This window comes from Cydia amplana, chromosome Z, assembly GCF_948474715.1.
Source record: "Cydia amplana chromosome Z, ilCydAmpl1.1, whole genome shotgun sequence".
Taxonomy (NCBI): domain Eukaryota; kingdom Metazoa; phylum Arthropoda; class Insecta; order Lepidoptera; family Tortricidae; genus Cydia; species Cydia amplana.
The window spans coordinates 31,931,610-31,945,517 of NC_086096.1; the positions used below are offsets into that span (position 1 = coordinate 31,931,610).

At 37.7% G+C, this 13,908-nt stretch overlaps 1 protein-coding gene across 2 annotated transcripts in view; it reads right to left on the minus strand.

Annotated features, from left to right (window-relative positions):
* Window positions 1-281: 281 nt before the first annotated feature.
* The window catches only part of LOC134661106 (beta-1,4-glucuronyltransferase 1), a 77,956-nt gene continuing 64,329 nt past the window's right edge, over window positions 282-13,908 (minus strand). For both annotated transcript variants that reach the window (XM_063517053.1, XM_063517052.1), the window contains exons 3-7: window positions 6,741-6,900; window positions 5,564-5,869; window positions 5,218-5,350; window positions 3,115-3,248; window positions 282-546 (exon numbers count right to left, since the gene is read on the minus strand). In XM_063517053.1, the coding sequence (XP_063373123.1) occupies window positions 349-546; window positions 3,115-3,248; window positions 5,218-5,350; window positions 5,564-5,869; window positions 6,741-6,900 (931 nt within the window). In that variant the 3' untranslated portion in view covers window positions 282-348. The remainder of the gene's footprint in view (window positions 547-3,114; window positions 3,249-5,217; window positions 5,351-5,563; window positions 5,870-6,740; window positions 6,901-13,908) is intronic.

Sequence of the window (13,908 nt, forward strand, 5' to 3'; positions counted from 1 at the left end):
TTTTCCTTCCATTACACAGGACAATGTATACACTTCGACAAGTTACAATTAGCAATAACATAATCGTGGCAGCATCCAACTCCAAAAAAGTTGAAGTGATAAATTGTACATTACATTTACCTTTAAGATGAGAAATGCACCAGAGATGCGTTGCCAAAGGGGCACGCGCATTTTATTGGTAGATTTTTCCCCGCGCAACACTCGACTCCCGCGCTTAGCTGGCTTTAAGGCTACAAGTATTTATGAACGAGCATCGTGTCGTCCAATAACGGCTGTGTTGTTATCAAGACACAGAAACTGCGTTCGTCATAATATTCATGTGACAGAGACGTCCTCATATTTTATTCGTCACATCGCACATCCATCCCTGGTGCCGAAGAGCCGCTTGAGCTCGGGCGTGATGACCTGCTTCACGAAGTGGTTCTGCCGAGCCACGATGGCGTCTCGCTTGGCGTTTTTCACGTAGTACTTGATCCCGGGCTTGTGGATTAGGAACGCGTTGTTGAGGATCATGAAATCGTAGTCTTTAACACATAAAATGTAACCCTGTAAAAAATAATTTTGTACAGTTATTGCACTAAATAGAGACGAGTGGAGGAAGAGGGGGGAGGCGTTTGCCCAGCAGTGGGACACAGTGGGCTCTGAATAATAATGGGCTCACGGGTCACGAATGAGTTATGTCATGCCCTGAAAGTGGGGCATTGGTTATCTATGAAGTGTGCAGAAACTGATAAGTTTCTGCTCTAGGGAATTGTACTATTTTCACTTTTTTACGAAAAACAATTGAACTTTGGTTTTAAGTGGTTATGTTTCACAATTTCCATTCTGATATTTAACTATCCATTCCATAAATAACGATACTTTTATCTAAATTATTAATTTAAAAATTTTAAGTACCTACCCTCTAGAAATACCTATAACTAGAGTCTGTGCGGAAAGAGAAGAGTCGTTAAATGTATGGGGCCCAATACATTCCACGACTCTTCTCTTTCCGCACAGACTCTACTATAAAAGTTTTTATTTTTATTTTATTTAATTTTAAATATCTTTATTAAAGACACCATATGGTCCATAAATTTGTTAGTTATAGCTTATCATCTATGTTAGAAACAACAGTAATCAAACACTTAATAACTTATAAACAAAAGTGATTTTGTCCGCTGACCCATTGCCCACAACAGAGGACAATCTTATTCATAACACTGATTTAAACTTTCACGATTTTTACACATTATTAAATTATACAACGGGACTTAATCGCGTATCTAAGTTTTAAGATTTACCTCCGACGTTTCGTCTCGGAGACCACGGGGACAACGCCGTCCTCGAAACGTCGGAGGTAAATCTTAAAACTTAGATACGCGATTAAGTCCCGTTGTATAATTTAATAATCTTATTCATATTATATTAAATACATTCATACCCCGGCCGGCGAGAGCAAAAATGCGTTGACAGCTTAATAGTGCGAGGACACACACTTTGGTCGATGTCGATAAAAACAACACGATGTACTGGACCACCGTTATGATATGCAGAAGTATTAATTATTGTTGTAAACAAAATTAAAACCAAGTGTTTGTATTTATTTAGTTTAAAATTGTTTTAGGGTTATTCTTAGAAACGCGTGGAGGTATCAAGTTGAAATAAATAACAAATACTAATGGCTCAGTTTAAAAAAAAAAATTGTTCTTAATTAAGGGTCGACTATTCTATCGACATCCATATGTCGATAGAATGGTCGATATTTAATTAAGCACTAGAAGCAGACGCATTTTTGCTCTCGCCGGCCGGGGTATGTACATCATGTATTTCACTTTTCTCGTATTCGAAATGAAAAGTTGCGTGTTTACGAGGTAAAAGATACAAATTGTATAGATATGTGTGACGAAACTGGGTCCTGTAACACTGGATTTCCTAGCTTAGAACACAGGGTTTTGATTGTATTGTTTAATTTATACAAAACCGTTTATTTTTCATTTTACTTTTTTATATCAATTCTTCAAGTTTGTCATTTAACAAAGGCGGTGCTGAGAAATACTAGTATTTTTTTGTGGAAGTTGACACGTACCTAATTAGGGTTGCCAGATGGTCGGGATTTGGCGGGATTCTCCCAATTTTTAGCATGTATTCCCGATTCCCGACCAATTGAAAATTGGCCCGAAACAGCTGTCACGTTATAAAACAATAATTTCAAGTTCCGAACTGTCGTCGAGCGAGAGCGAGCGACCCGCGTCGAGCCGTAATGGGCAGAGCAGCTAATGAGCAGTAGTGCCAATAATGTAAAATATCGTTGTTTTTAATACAATCACTTTAATTTGAATGTTTTTTTTTTCCCGACTTAAATCCCAAAATCCCCGAAAATTTATATTTTTTCCCGATAATAGCGCCTTTTGATCTGGCAACCCTAATCAACTAATAAACATGTAGAGAGTTCAATACAGATGTAGTGCACTATAGAAATTTCAATATAGATGTAGTTACAGTCTTTTAGCATCGTATTTTCACGGAAACGCACGAACGTGTTATGCCATCTCAGTCAGTCTCAGTACAAAAAGTACTGAGGTTGACTGAAGTAGCAAGACAAATTATTATACGAACTTCTCCGAGAAAATACGATAGTACACCATACACGTAAAGGATTATGTTATGCACTACATCTGTAAAAGCTTAGCTTTACCGCAACTGTTTAGCAAAGACTAACCCGACAAGGCTAACTAATCTAAGTATGTTCAATAATAGTCGTTTGTGTTACAAGGGATCAAAATGATATATTTCCGTCAAGGGCGTACATTGAATCTTGAGCGTAATGAGGGATTCAAGTGTTAACGTCCAAGACGAAATAATTTTGATACCGTGTGACACATACTGCTTTTCACATCAACTATGAGGAAAATAAAAAATCTTAGTGTTGACACAATTTGATGCTTAAACAGGTTATTTAAGCTAAAAAAATAATGTGCAAAAAAATGTAAAAATATTGTGCTAGAACAGAAAAGTGTTACTTTGATCCCTCCTAGCAGGGAGGAAAAGTGCCACTTTGAACCCTCCTAGCAGGGAAGAAAAAGCTCTTTTCCGAATAGGTGGTGTGAAAAGTGTATTTCTATGATTACATACTTGCGTCATTTTGTCCTTTTTGCCCTCCCAGCTCAGCCGCTCATCGTAGTAGGGGTCTTGGTGAGTGCCAATGAAGATAGGCTCCCAGATAACGAATTTGCCTTTTCTTTTGCCTACATGGAACACCTCCATTTCTGAAAATATACAAGGCTAAGGGTTATTGGCGTTATTACTAAGTCAGACATGAAGCATATCGTGGCTACTTTGACAAAAACTCGTATCTTGTTCTGTCAATCTAAAGAAAAATGTGGTAACATGAGACGCATACAGAATAGGGTATTTGACTGTATTTAAAATAAATTATTTTACACTGTGCATGAAATAAATCACCAGAAGATAAATAGAGAAACGAAGACAGTAGTTATTTTTAGACACAATTTATATTTTAAAAACCGTATAAAACTATAAAGAGTAGGTAGTTTGATTTGAACTTTCTGTTTCTGTGATTTCGGCATTGGTCCCATGATACAAGTTGTTCAGTATGGCCTATAAAGTTACTACGCAGAGTATGGCTGGTGGATATTAGGCTGGTGGTTAAAATTTCACTTTGTACAATGTACAATACGTGTTTGAAATGCTGCATGTCAATAAATCGCCTCTGCCTTGATAAGGGTCAAATTACTTTAGGAGAATCATCTTCCTCGCGTTGTCCCGGTATTTTGCCACGGCTCATGGGAGCCTGGGGTCCGCTTGGCAACTAATCCTAGTAATTGACGTGGGCACTAGTTTTTACGAAAGCGACTGCCATCTGACCTTCCAACCCAGAGAGTAAACTAGGCCCGTATTGGGATTAGTCCGGTTTCCTCACGATGTTTTCCTTCACCGAAAAGCGACTGGTAGTAAATATCAAATGATATTTCGTACATAAGTTCCGAAAAACTCATTGGTACGAGCCGGGGTTCGAACCCGCGACCTCCGGATTGCAAGTCGCACGCTCTTACCGCTAGGCTACCAGCGCTTCTAATCGGACTCCCCCATGAAGGGTTCCGTATTTAGGGGATTTATGAGGTATTAAAAAAAACTACTTACTAGATCTCGTTCAAACCAATTTTCGGTGGAAGTTTGCATGGTAATGTACCTACATCATATATTTCTTTTAGTTTTATCATTCTCTTATTTTAGAAGTTACAAGGGGGGGGGGGGGCACATTTTACCACTTTGGAAGTGTCTCTCGCGCAAACTATTCAGTTTAGAAAAAAATTATATTAGAAACCTCAATATCATTTTTGAAGACCTATCCATAAATACCCCACACGTATGGGTATGGGTTTGCAGAAAAAAAATATTGAGTTTCAGTTCTAAGTATGGGCACCCCCAAAATTTATTGTTATTTTCTATTTTTATGTGAAAATCTTAATGCGGTTCACAGAATACATCTACTTACCAAGTTTCAACGGTATAGTTCTTATAGTTTCGGTTAAAAGTGGCTGTGACATACGGACGAACAGACGGACAGACAGACAGACATGACGAATCCATAAGGGATCCGTTTTTTGCCATTTGGCTACGGAACCCTAAAAGCGTCATTAACGTTTCAATGTAATGAACACCGTGAAGTTAATGGCAGTTTTTATCAGTTTAATTTAACTCAATTTTTAAGATCAAACGGTATCGGAAAAAATTCCACTTGGTTGAATAAATTTGCAATTTTGCAAAATGGCGTAATGTGGAGCCGGCGCTAAGCGGGCAGGGCACGCGGTGGTCATTGACCTATAATACGCAATTAGAATGCTCCATACGACGGGCAAGGCGCTGCAGACACATAAATAGCTCACGGAGCCCTGATTAATTGCAACTAGCGAAGCCACTTTGCCAAATTACATGCACTCGGACTGAAAAATCAAAGGGAATATTGCGTAACTAGCCAAGCCCGCGTGAGTTTCGGCCTGTGTTATTTGCATTGCCTTCTCTCAAGTCATATGTAGCATTTGTTCATATCTGATATCTACTTAAAAAGAAGAGTTTGAGTTAATAAAATCACTTTATGCCAAAGTTTTATCCAGATTTAAAGCCCAATTAAATTCAAGATACCGATACAAATGATATTGCGTTATACATTGTTAAATAAAAAAAATATATTTTTAAATATATTGCTTTGCTTACGGGTTGTTTCACTAGCAGACATCCACTGCTGCGCTTGAGGTATATTGTGGCAGGTCGGGCAAACGAATTTGTGGAATGGAATGGCTTTTTTCTTCTTCAACATCTCTTGGAGCTCAGTTTTGGTTGATGGCACCTGGAATTTACCACTCAATTTACTAAATCGTAATTAAGAGGAACCATAACGCTTAGATTATACGTAAACGTATGAATTGGCACTTATTTAGTAGAAGTAGTTATAAGATAAGATAATCCCATAATCCCCCACTGCCTTAGCAGCTCGGTATCACTGAGCTATACGAGCCCTTGTGTTTGGCCCTAACACAACATAAAATATTAGCATACTCACTTTGACTTTGGCATCGACTTCAAATATACTGATTGGAAAGACCCTCGGTTTAGTTGAAGTGTTCAGAGGTTTTGCGTTTCTCGCTATCATGTTCAGGAACCGCGGGACCAGATTAGGGCTAGGATACAACTCGATGTCCGATGGCAGTAAAAAGTGCGTGAGCGCCGAGTCTCGCGCGATGTTGCGAGCTACATTCACGGGGTAGAGTAGGCTTTTCTGTTTCATGTACGTCGAGTTGGTCACAACATACGGTGGGTTGCTGCTGCAATTGTATGGGGTATTTAGGAAGCTCTCGGGGTCTGGTATCTGCAATTAAATTAAGACAACGCTGAGTTTATATATACTCAACCCTTTCAGAAGCACAAAAAAAAACGGCAATACAAATCATAAATACGGCAAGTTGCAAGCTTTCGCGCAAGAGTGAGACGACTCTAAAATATCTCTATTACTTAGGTACTCGTTCATGCATAATATTACATATGGTAGGAATTGAATAAATTGGATTACTTAATTTGAATTTGGTATAAAGCTGGTGGTCATGGGTTCGAATTTCGGTAAGGAAATTTATGAGTGTTTGTAACAAGTATTTGTTTCCGAGTTGTATTGTTTTCTTTGTATTTAAGTATAGGCATAGGTAACTATGTCTTCTAAATATATATCGTCCCCTAGTACCTAGGTACACACAATACAATCCTTATTGTGAAAATAGGACTAGGTATTTGTGTAATATTTTCCCATAATATTTATTTTACTTATTTATATATTTTCGAGTTGTAATTTACATTTAAGTGATCATCATCATCTTCCTGGAGTTGAGTAGTTTTTTGCCCCGGCTAATGGGACTCTGGGGTCCACTTGGCCGAAGATCTTTCGTAGTCACAATTTTTTTCTTTAAATTTAGGGGCATGGCACACTGCGTTCGATGCGACGTGCGACTCGGACGCAGTGTGCCTTGCCCCTTTACTGATCCTGTATAAATAAGTACATAAAACAGTTCTGTTTGTGATGTGTATGTGCATTAACTTACAACGTACAGCTATTATTCAAAGGTTGTAGAGAGGCATTAAGAAGGTTTTTTACGCCTCGGTTAAGATGGAGTTGTAACGACTGTAAGTTGTGTAAGTTGAGTTTGTAACGACTTCCGTCTAGTAGTCGTAGCTCCACCGCGGTAACTCACCGTGGTCGGTATATGCTTGTGTGAGAAGAATACGTGGAAGGTGACGTACGACCGGACTAGGTCGTTGCCGGTGCAGTCCCGGAGGTACCTGATGCTGTTCACCGTGGGCGACAGGTCGGCGCCCGGCGCGTGGATGGCCAAGCTTACAGGCGCCATCCATCTGTAACAAAGAGTTTCAATATTGAGCATAAATAAGTAATAGTACTAAAGTATAGTTCACTCGCTCACGCCTGTCAAACCATAGAAAGGAATATTAAGTAATAGGTACCAACGCGTAATTTTGGGCAAAATATTGGAGCTCAAAAACTAAGAGCTTAAGAAAATGGCGCTGTTAGTTGATACTTATACGTTTTGTGACTTTTGTGGTAACTGGTTTATTTAACAACCTAGTTAAACCGAATAGTGTACAAGAACGTTGAACAACCTACCTATTTATGTACCTATTTATTTAGGTAAGTATCAAAATGGCGTTGTACTCGTATAGTAAATATTACATTCTTATATCGCATTCAAATAGGTAACTACATTCGGTGACTGGTTAATGTGAGCTAGTGCGTATGTGCGCGATTGACCGTTTCCCTTTTATTTCAGAACTTTCGTCTGCATGATGAATTAAAGTTAAAACTGCTACCATAAAAGATACAAAAAAGTCTGCTTACAGAACGCACTAAGGGAGCACAGAGTAGGTACATATAATATTTAAACATTAGGTATAAGTTTATTAACTTGGCAATAGTGGTATCACATTGACTATAGTTAGCATTAGTAATTCAGTAGGAATTAAGCTATTTCATTTGTTTCATGTTTATGGGGACGGGGAATTGCGTGACTAGCCAGTGTTTACTTTACTCGTCGCTTGATAGGTTGGACTACACTACAGTTCGAGTTCAACTTGTATATATATGCTGCCTGCCTTTCTGATATAAAACATATGTAATCTTGAAGTTATCGTGAGACTTATGGAAGTTTATTTATTTTGTTTTTGCTACAGAAACACTAATATACGACAGCTTAGCCTTCTTGCGCCGTTAAGTATCCAGTTTAGCAAAGCAGACTCAAAAAATATCAAGCCTTCTAAAAAGTATTAACACTTGTACCTAACTGTGGCAGCGTTTGGATTGTATTAATAATTCGCAGATCATTAAACGATTTAAATAGAAGCACGGCTTCAAACAATTGGCCATAAAGTTGAAAAAAATAAATATTCATCGTTAAACTGGTCATGGGAGTTGAACAGACGAGGTGGGTATTTAGGTCACGAAATTCACAGCTACCGTAGTCATAGTCACCCTCTTTGATATTTAAGTAAATCGATAATGCCTGCATAAAAGTGAAACTACCGAGTTACCGACACATTTATTACGGGTTGGTGAGTTTTCGTAATTGTAAAGTAAATTACCTAGTATACATCAGTATGGTACGTTACTAAATTTCGCTTCGGTTGACTGCGCTGGGATGGGAGGCAATATTATAATACTTATAATCATAAATATTGACCTTCGACACACGTTGTTGTTAGAGAGCTATATTGGATGACATTGTACATACATAATATTAACTAACAGTATAAGTTTATTGCGCTAATCATCAATTCGGAATTATAAATTTAACAAAACAAAAATACCATAGCAAAAAATGTATGGTAACAATATCGCAATGAGGAAATAATACTTTTATTATTAAGCAACGTACCGACATAATTATAGCCAGGAGCTCCAATTTTATTATAAGGCGGAGTTACACACAATAAATGATGTTACTCATACATTACAATAAATTCTCTTTCATCTAGGTATAATTTTGAAGTAGAAAAATATTGTTAAACAATTGGGTTTTATCGGCAGCGCTGTGATCAGCAGAGAGTTTTGACAATGAACTCGCATTGCAATTGTGATACTCAATTACTCAGAACCTATTATGTGTATATTCACGTAACAATACTATATTGTAATAACACGCTGAGGATGTTGCTCAATGCAATTGCACAAATGTTAGTGGGTATTAAGCTGCATTTGATGCCTCTCAAGAGGCATCTTTTGACATCTTAACATCATTACAATTATAAGTGATTGTAATTGTTTTATAACCGAATGTGACAAGTAAAATTACGTTGTAGGTTTGCAAATGTAGGTTGGCGAGACATGGTATTATGTCTCGGCAACCATGTTTTTTGAATTATGAAGTTTGATGTTTTGAAATATTCGCAGTTCTATCTTTGGTTAAAATATCATTATGAATTTATGATACATGAGCTAATGTGTCCTTTTAATTGTAATCGTGACGCTCGTGAAATACTTAGGTAGATTATACAGCATGTGCTTGAAAATATAACTAACTAACTATGCGAGAATTACTGTTTGGTTTGGATGATAAGTAGACACTGAATTTCCAATGTGAATAGGGTCGATATTTATTTAAATCCGGCCTCCCTCCATTGATTGCATATATCTACCTATTTCAGTTATTTTACGGCCCTGAAGTATTTAACGAATATAATATCTTGATTTTAGTATTATATACGAACGAGAATCCAACAAAATATTGTTTTCATATCACCGAACAATGGTGTTAAGGACATTTGGGTGATGTGCGCGGAGCCAAAGCCAACACGTAGAGTCTCTTTTGACACTTTAATGAGATGTAAAATGCTGACCTTAGTGAAAAATCAGGATATGATAATTTAATGTTTTGCGCAACAGTATCGGCTTAACTTAGTTGAAAATAAGATGTAGGTACTTATTTAGAGGCAAAAAACTATTGCACACTTTGTTTTTCTACTCTGATTGCCTAATAATGCATGCCATACGATTTGTCTTTATTTAAATTTAAACGACGTTATTTCAATAATATACCATTGTTGAAAAGTAACACAAGAAATAATTTTGGTAGCCATAAAACAAAACCATGTTTCCGGTTGATAAAACTTTTTACCTCGTTCGCTCGGTATCGGTGCAAAGTTTTTGGAAGGTCTGTTTTGGGGGAGTTCCACGAACCAGTGGGGCGTATAATTGGAGGGTGCGGTGCAGACTGTTGCTAACTTCACGCCCGAGTCGTGCCTCGTTTGAATACTTTACATATTTAGGTAGGTACTGGCGTGCTCGGGATACACGGAGTAATATTTTTTACTGAATTGCGAAGACGGCTTAATAGCAGAGCAATGCCTACGGAATTACGGATTGGTACCCGTATTCATTTACTGTACCATTGATTTCCTTGTTAGTTAAAACGAGTAGTATTAACTTGGAATATCTTATTATCTACATAGTAAAAAAACCTAACTGCCTAGTAGGTATTAGCAAAAGATAAAGCCGTTTGTGAATGAATATTGTTCACATTAAAATAGTTTCCAGTGTTAATATTTATCTGAACTAGTCTCGAAGCTTATTCAGTTGAAATTTAATATATCTTCAATGTCTTCATGTCAATCATGACATTAAACAAAAAAGTCTACTATTATTGAAAAACAGGCTAATAACTATTTAGTGGGTAACATAAAATTTGTTCTATTCGCAGAAGATTTACAATGCAATACAAACGGTAAATTACTTATTGGCCATAAGTCTCTGGAATTTTATTATGAACAACCAAAGAAAGAAAGAGAGAGAGATCGAGGGATTAGTAGATTATCGTTACTTAGGTACTTACTTCACTGGACCCAAAAAGGACTTCAGTGACCCAAAACGGATCTAGGTTATTTATGATTATTTACCTACTATTGAAGGCGATAAAACGACATTACAAAAATAGTAAACAGTAAATAATTGCAATATTAAAATGTAATCGTTATTACATTCATTACCCAATATGTGGAACCCGCCATACATTTGTTTTAATATGTTATGCTATTTAAAAAGTGTTATCTAATCGTTAGTGTTAATTACTTATATTCAGCGATATTTATTATGTTACAGTATCAGATATTCAGCAGTTTCATTACCAATATTTACTGCCTAAGTTACTCGACCGGGGGAGTATAGGTACTTAGTTGCAAAGTAGCCAAGCATGGTTGAACTTACCTACTACCTAGCAGCAAAGTATATTGTATTTGGCTGTCCTGAAGGATCGATAATTAATAGACGCATTAGCAAATGAATTAGGAAAAGCGGCCCTCCATTTCCGTAATGAGCTTTGGATTTTTACCGCCACGAACGCGGGCATGAGAAAGTAATACCCGATATATTTTATGATATTTTCTTAACCCATATTTTCATTCTACTAAAGTAGCTTGGTGAGTAACGCAGCTGTCACCTACGAGGGCTGTTTGATAAGTACCCGTTTTCCAAATGTATTAATATCACGGGCCGAAAATATGTATACAATCGTTTTAAGCCATTTTTCAGAGGTGGGAAAATTTAAAAAAAAAACAGCATTCTTTTGTTTTTTTCTCATTTGACAGCGATTCAGTGAAAGCGTGAACTTAAAATTGTGAAAATGGAGAAAGAGCAGTATCGGTCTGTAATTAGATTCTTGTTTTTGGAAGGAAAAACATGTGATGAAATAAAAGTAAGAATGCAAGCGGTTTACCATGAATGTGCTCCTTCTATGACAACCGTCAGATACTGGTTTAACGAGTTTAAGCGGGGGAGAACAACCGTCTTTGATGAGGATCGCCCAGGCCGCCCAATTGAGGTGACTACAGACGATATGGTTAAGAAAATTGAAAATATCGTTTTAGCCGACCGCCGAATTGAACTTCGAGAAATCGTTGATGCTGTAAATGTTCCAATCGAGCGGGTACAAAACATATTAGAAGAAAAATTGGGTATGAAGACAGTATCGGCGAGGTGGGTGCCGCGTTTACTCACGGAGGAGCAAAAACGGAACCGACTGACTACTTCGGAGCAGTGTTTGGCCGTGTTCAAACGTAACCCGAAGGAGTTTCTGCGTCGTTTCGTGACCGTAGACGAAACGTGGGTCACCACTACCCCGGAAATGAAAGGGCAGTCGAAGCAGTGGATTTTACCGGGTGAACCTGCGCGAAAGATAGCAAAAATCGCTCCATCGGCTGGAAAGGTCATGGCGACCGTTTTTTGGGATTCGCAGGGTATTATACATATTGAGTTCTTAGAAAAGGGGAAAACGATAACAGGGCAGTACTATGCCAATTTATTGGATGAATTTGACGCTGGGTTGAAGGACAAACGACCCCATTTAAAAAATAAAAAAGTACTGTCTCATCACGACAACGCACCAGCTCATTCGTCTAGAGTTGTGATGGCTAAATTAACACAATTACGCTACGCCCTATTGCCTTACCCCCCGTATTCTCCAGATTTGACCCCATGCGATTTATTTTTGTTTCCCAACCTGAAAAAATGGCTCGGTGGTAAGCGATTTGGATCAAATGACGAAGTCATTGCCGCCACAGAGGCCTATTTTAATGACTTTCCGAAATCATACTTTTTGGATGGTTTATTGAAGCTTGAATATAGGTGGAACAAGTGTATAGAGTTAAAAGGAGACTATGAAGAAAAATAAATGCATATAAACAAAAACAACTGATTATTTTTTTCATAAACGGGTACTTATCAAACAGCCCTCGTAAATAAGGGCCCGAAAATTTGTAGAATCTTATTATACATGTTAGTGCACTCCGCCGTAGTTTTCCAAAGGTTATTTGATTAATTAATATTTAAGCGGGTATAGTATTGTTTTGTAGTATCCCTATATGGATGAGTCAGGTAAGCATGTGGAGCCATGCCGTGCCGTGCACTCAGTAAACTTATTTTCGTACGTCACGTTTCCCGTTGTCACATCCGAGCGTTTGATAAAACGCCCAAAGTTAGTTTGCAAAATATGTATTTTAGTAAGTGCAACCAGAATTCTTATTAGATGTACCTGATGCAAAGCAAAACTATTTAGAAGATATTTTATTTTGGTCAAAAACAAAGTATGGTTAACTTTAAATTCCGATTGTGAAAACTAATCCAGTCATCGTTGAAAAGTGAATCGTTAACAAAATCTATGTTTTGCTCGAGGTCATACGATAATCATACTTTCGTTTAGTAAAAACACCTATTGCTGACAGACGTACTGGTGCTACACTATTGCGAAATAAAGAGTATTCGCCAGCGGTATTTGCATTGAATTGCGTTCATAGTAATTACGATTAATTATCGCCTGTTCTAATCAATCAATGGAATCATTAAACGATTCTTCAGATGTATGACGGCCCAGACTAACAAGACGTGATAATGCGCGGCGCTGCTTACGGCTTAGTGCCCTTATTATCATAAACGCTATTAAAAGCTACGATGCACTTTTGAAGAACGCAGTTCATTTTTCTAGGTTGGTAAGGGGCGAAAATAAAAAGAAAGTAAAGATTTTCTTGCTGATGATCGGGATATTTTACGCCACGACGTGTAGTGTATAAATCATTAACCAAAGTTAGCAGGTTCTTTGGGTATCACGTCTAAGGGGTCGTTACATATTCAGGAATCAATCGAATCTGATGGATGATCCAGGGGGGAGGGGGGCCAAATCATCAGGGTGTCACCTATTGGGAATTAGCATGTCAAGCACTAGTACGTTTACCTTATGCCAGTTTTTACGAGCAATTATTCTAACTACGCGAGGAATGAAATCATAATACTTTAAACGAGCACGCAAGGTCGTTTTTTTTTGCTTTTATCTGCCGTTGCGTATGGTATGCCTATGCCGTGTCGTGTTTTTTAGGTATATTAAAACCATAGCGATATTATCCGAATGTTACATATGTAAAATTATTCCATATGGAAATAATAACGTTTTCCTAGCTTGAGCACGTTATTTACATTGCTACATTACAGCGTTAACGTTACAGAGCACTGGACGATACATATAGGACAGGTAAACTACAGGTACGTGGCATTTGAAGCTACATTAAACTAATTACAGGCATAGATTAGATATACCTTATCCCATTATAGTTTTTATTTTTTATTTTTTTATTCTTAATTTTTAAAGGGGTTTTGTCACACAGTGACTATGTCACCCCTGTAGTGAGGTTAAGTAATAATGTAGAAGCGTAGCATTACTTACACCACTACATTATTTTTAAGTATAGGTTGCACATCATCCTGGCCTCGTCCGATAGAGGCGATGCCAGGACGACGTTGCAACTCCCTAAGTTGGTAGTTTTGATAAATGTCATGTCACTCCTCAGCGCCTCGTTGCGGACACACTCCAT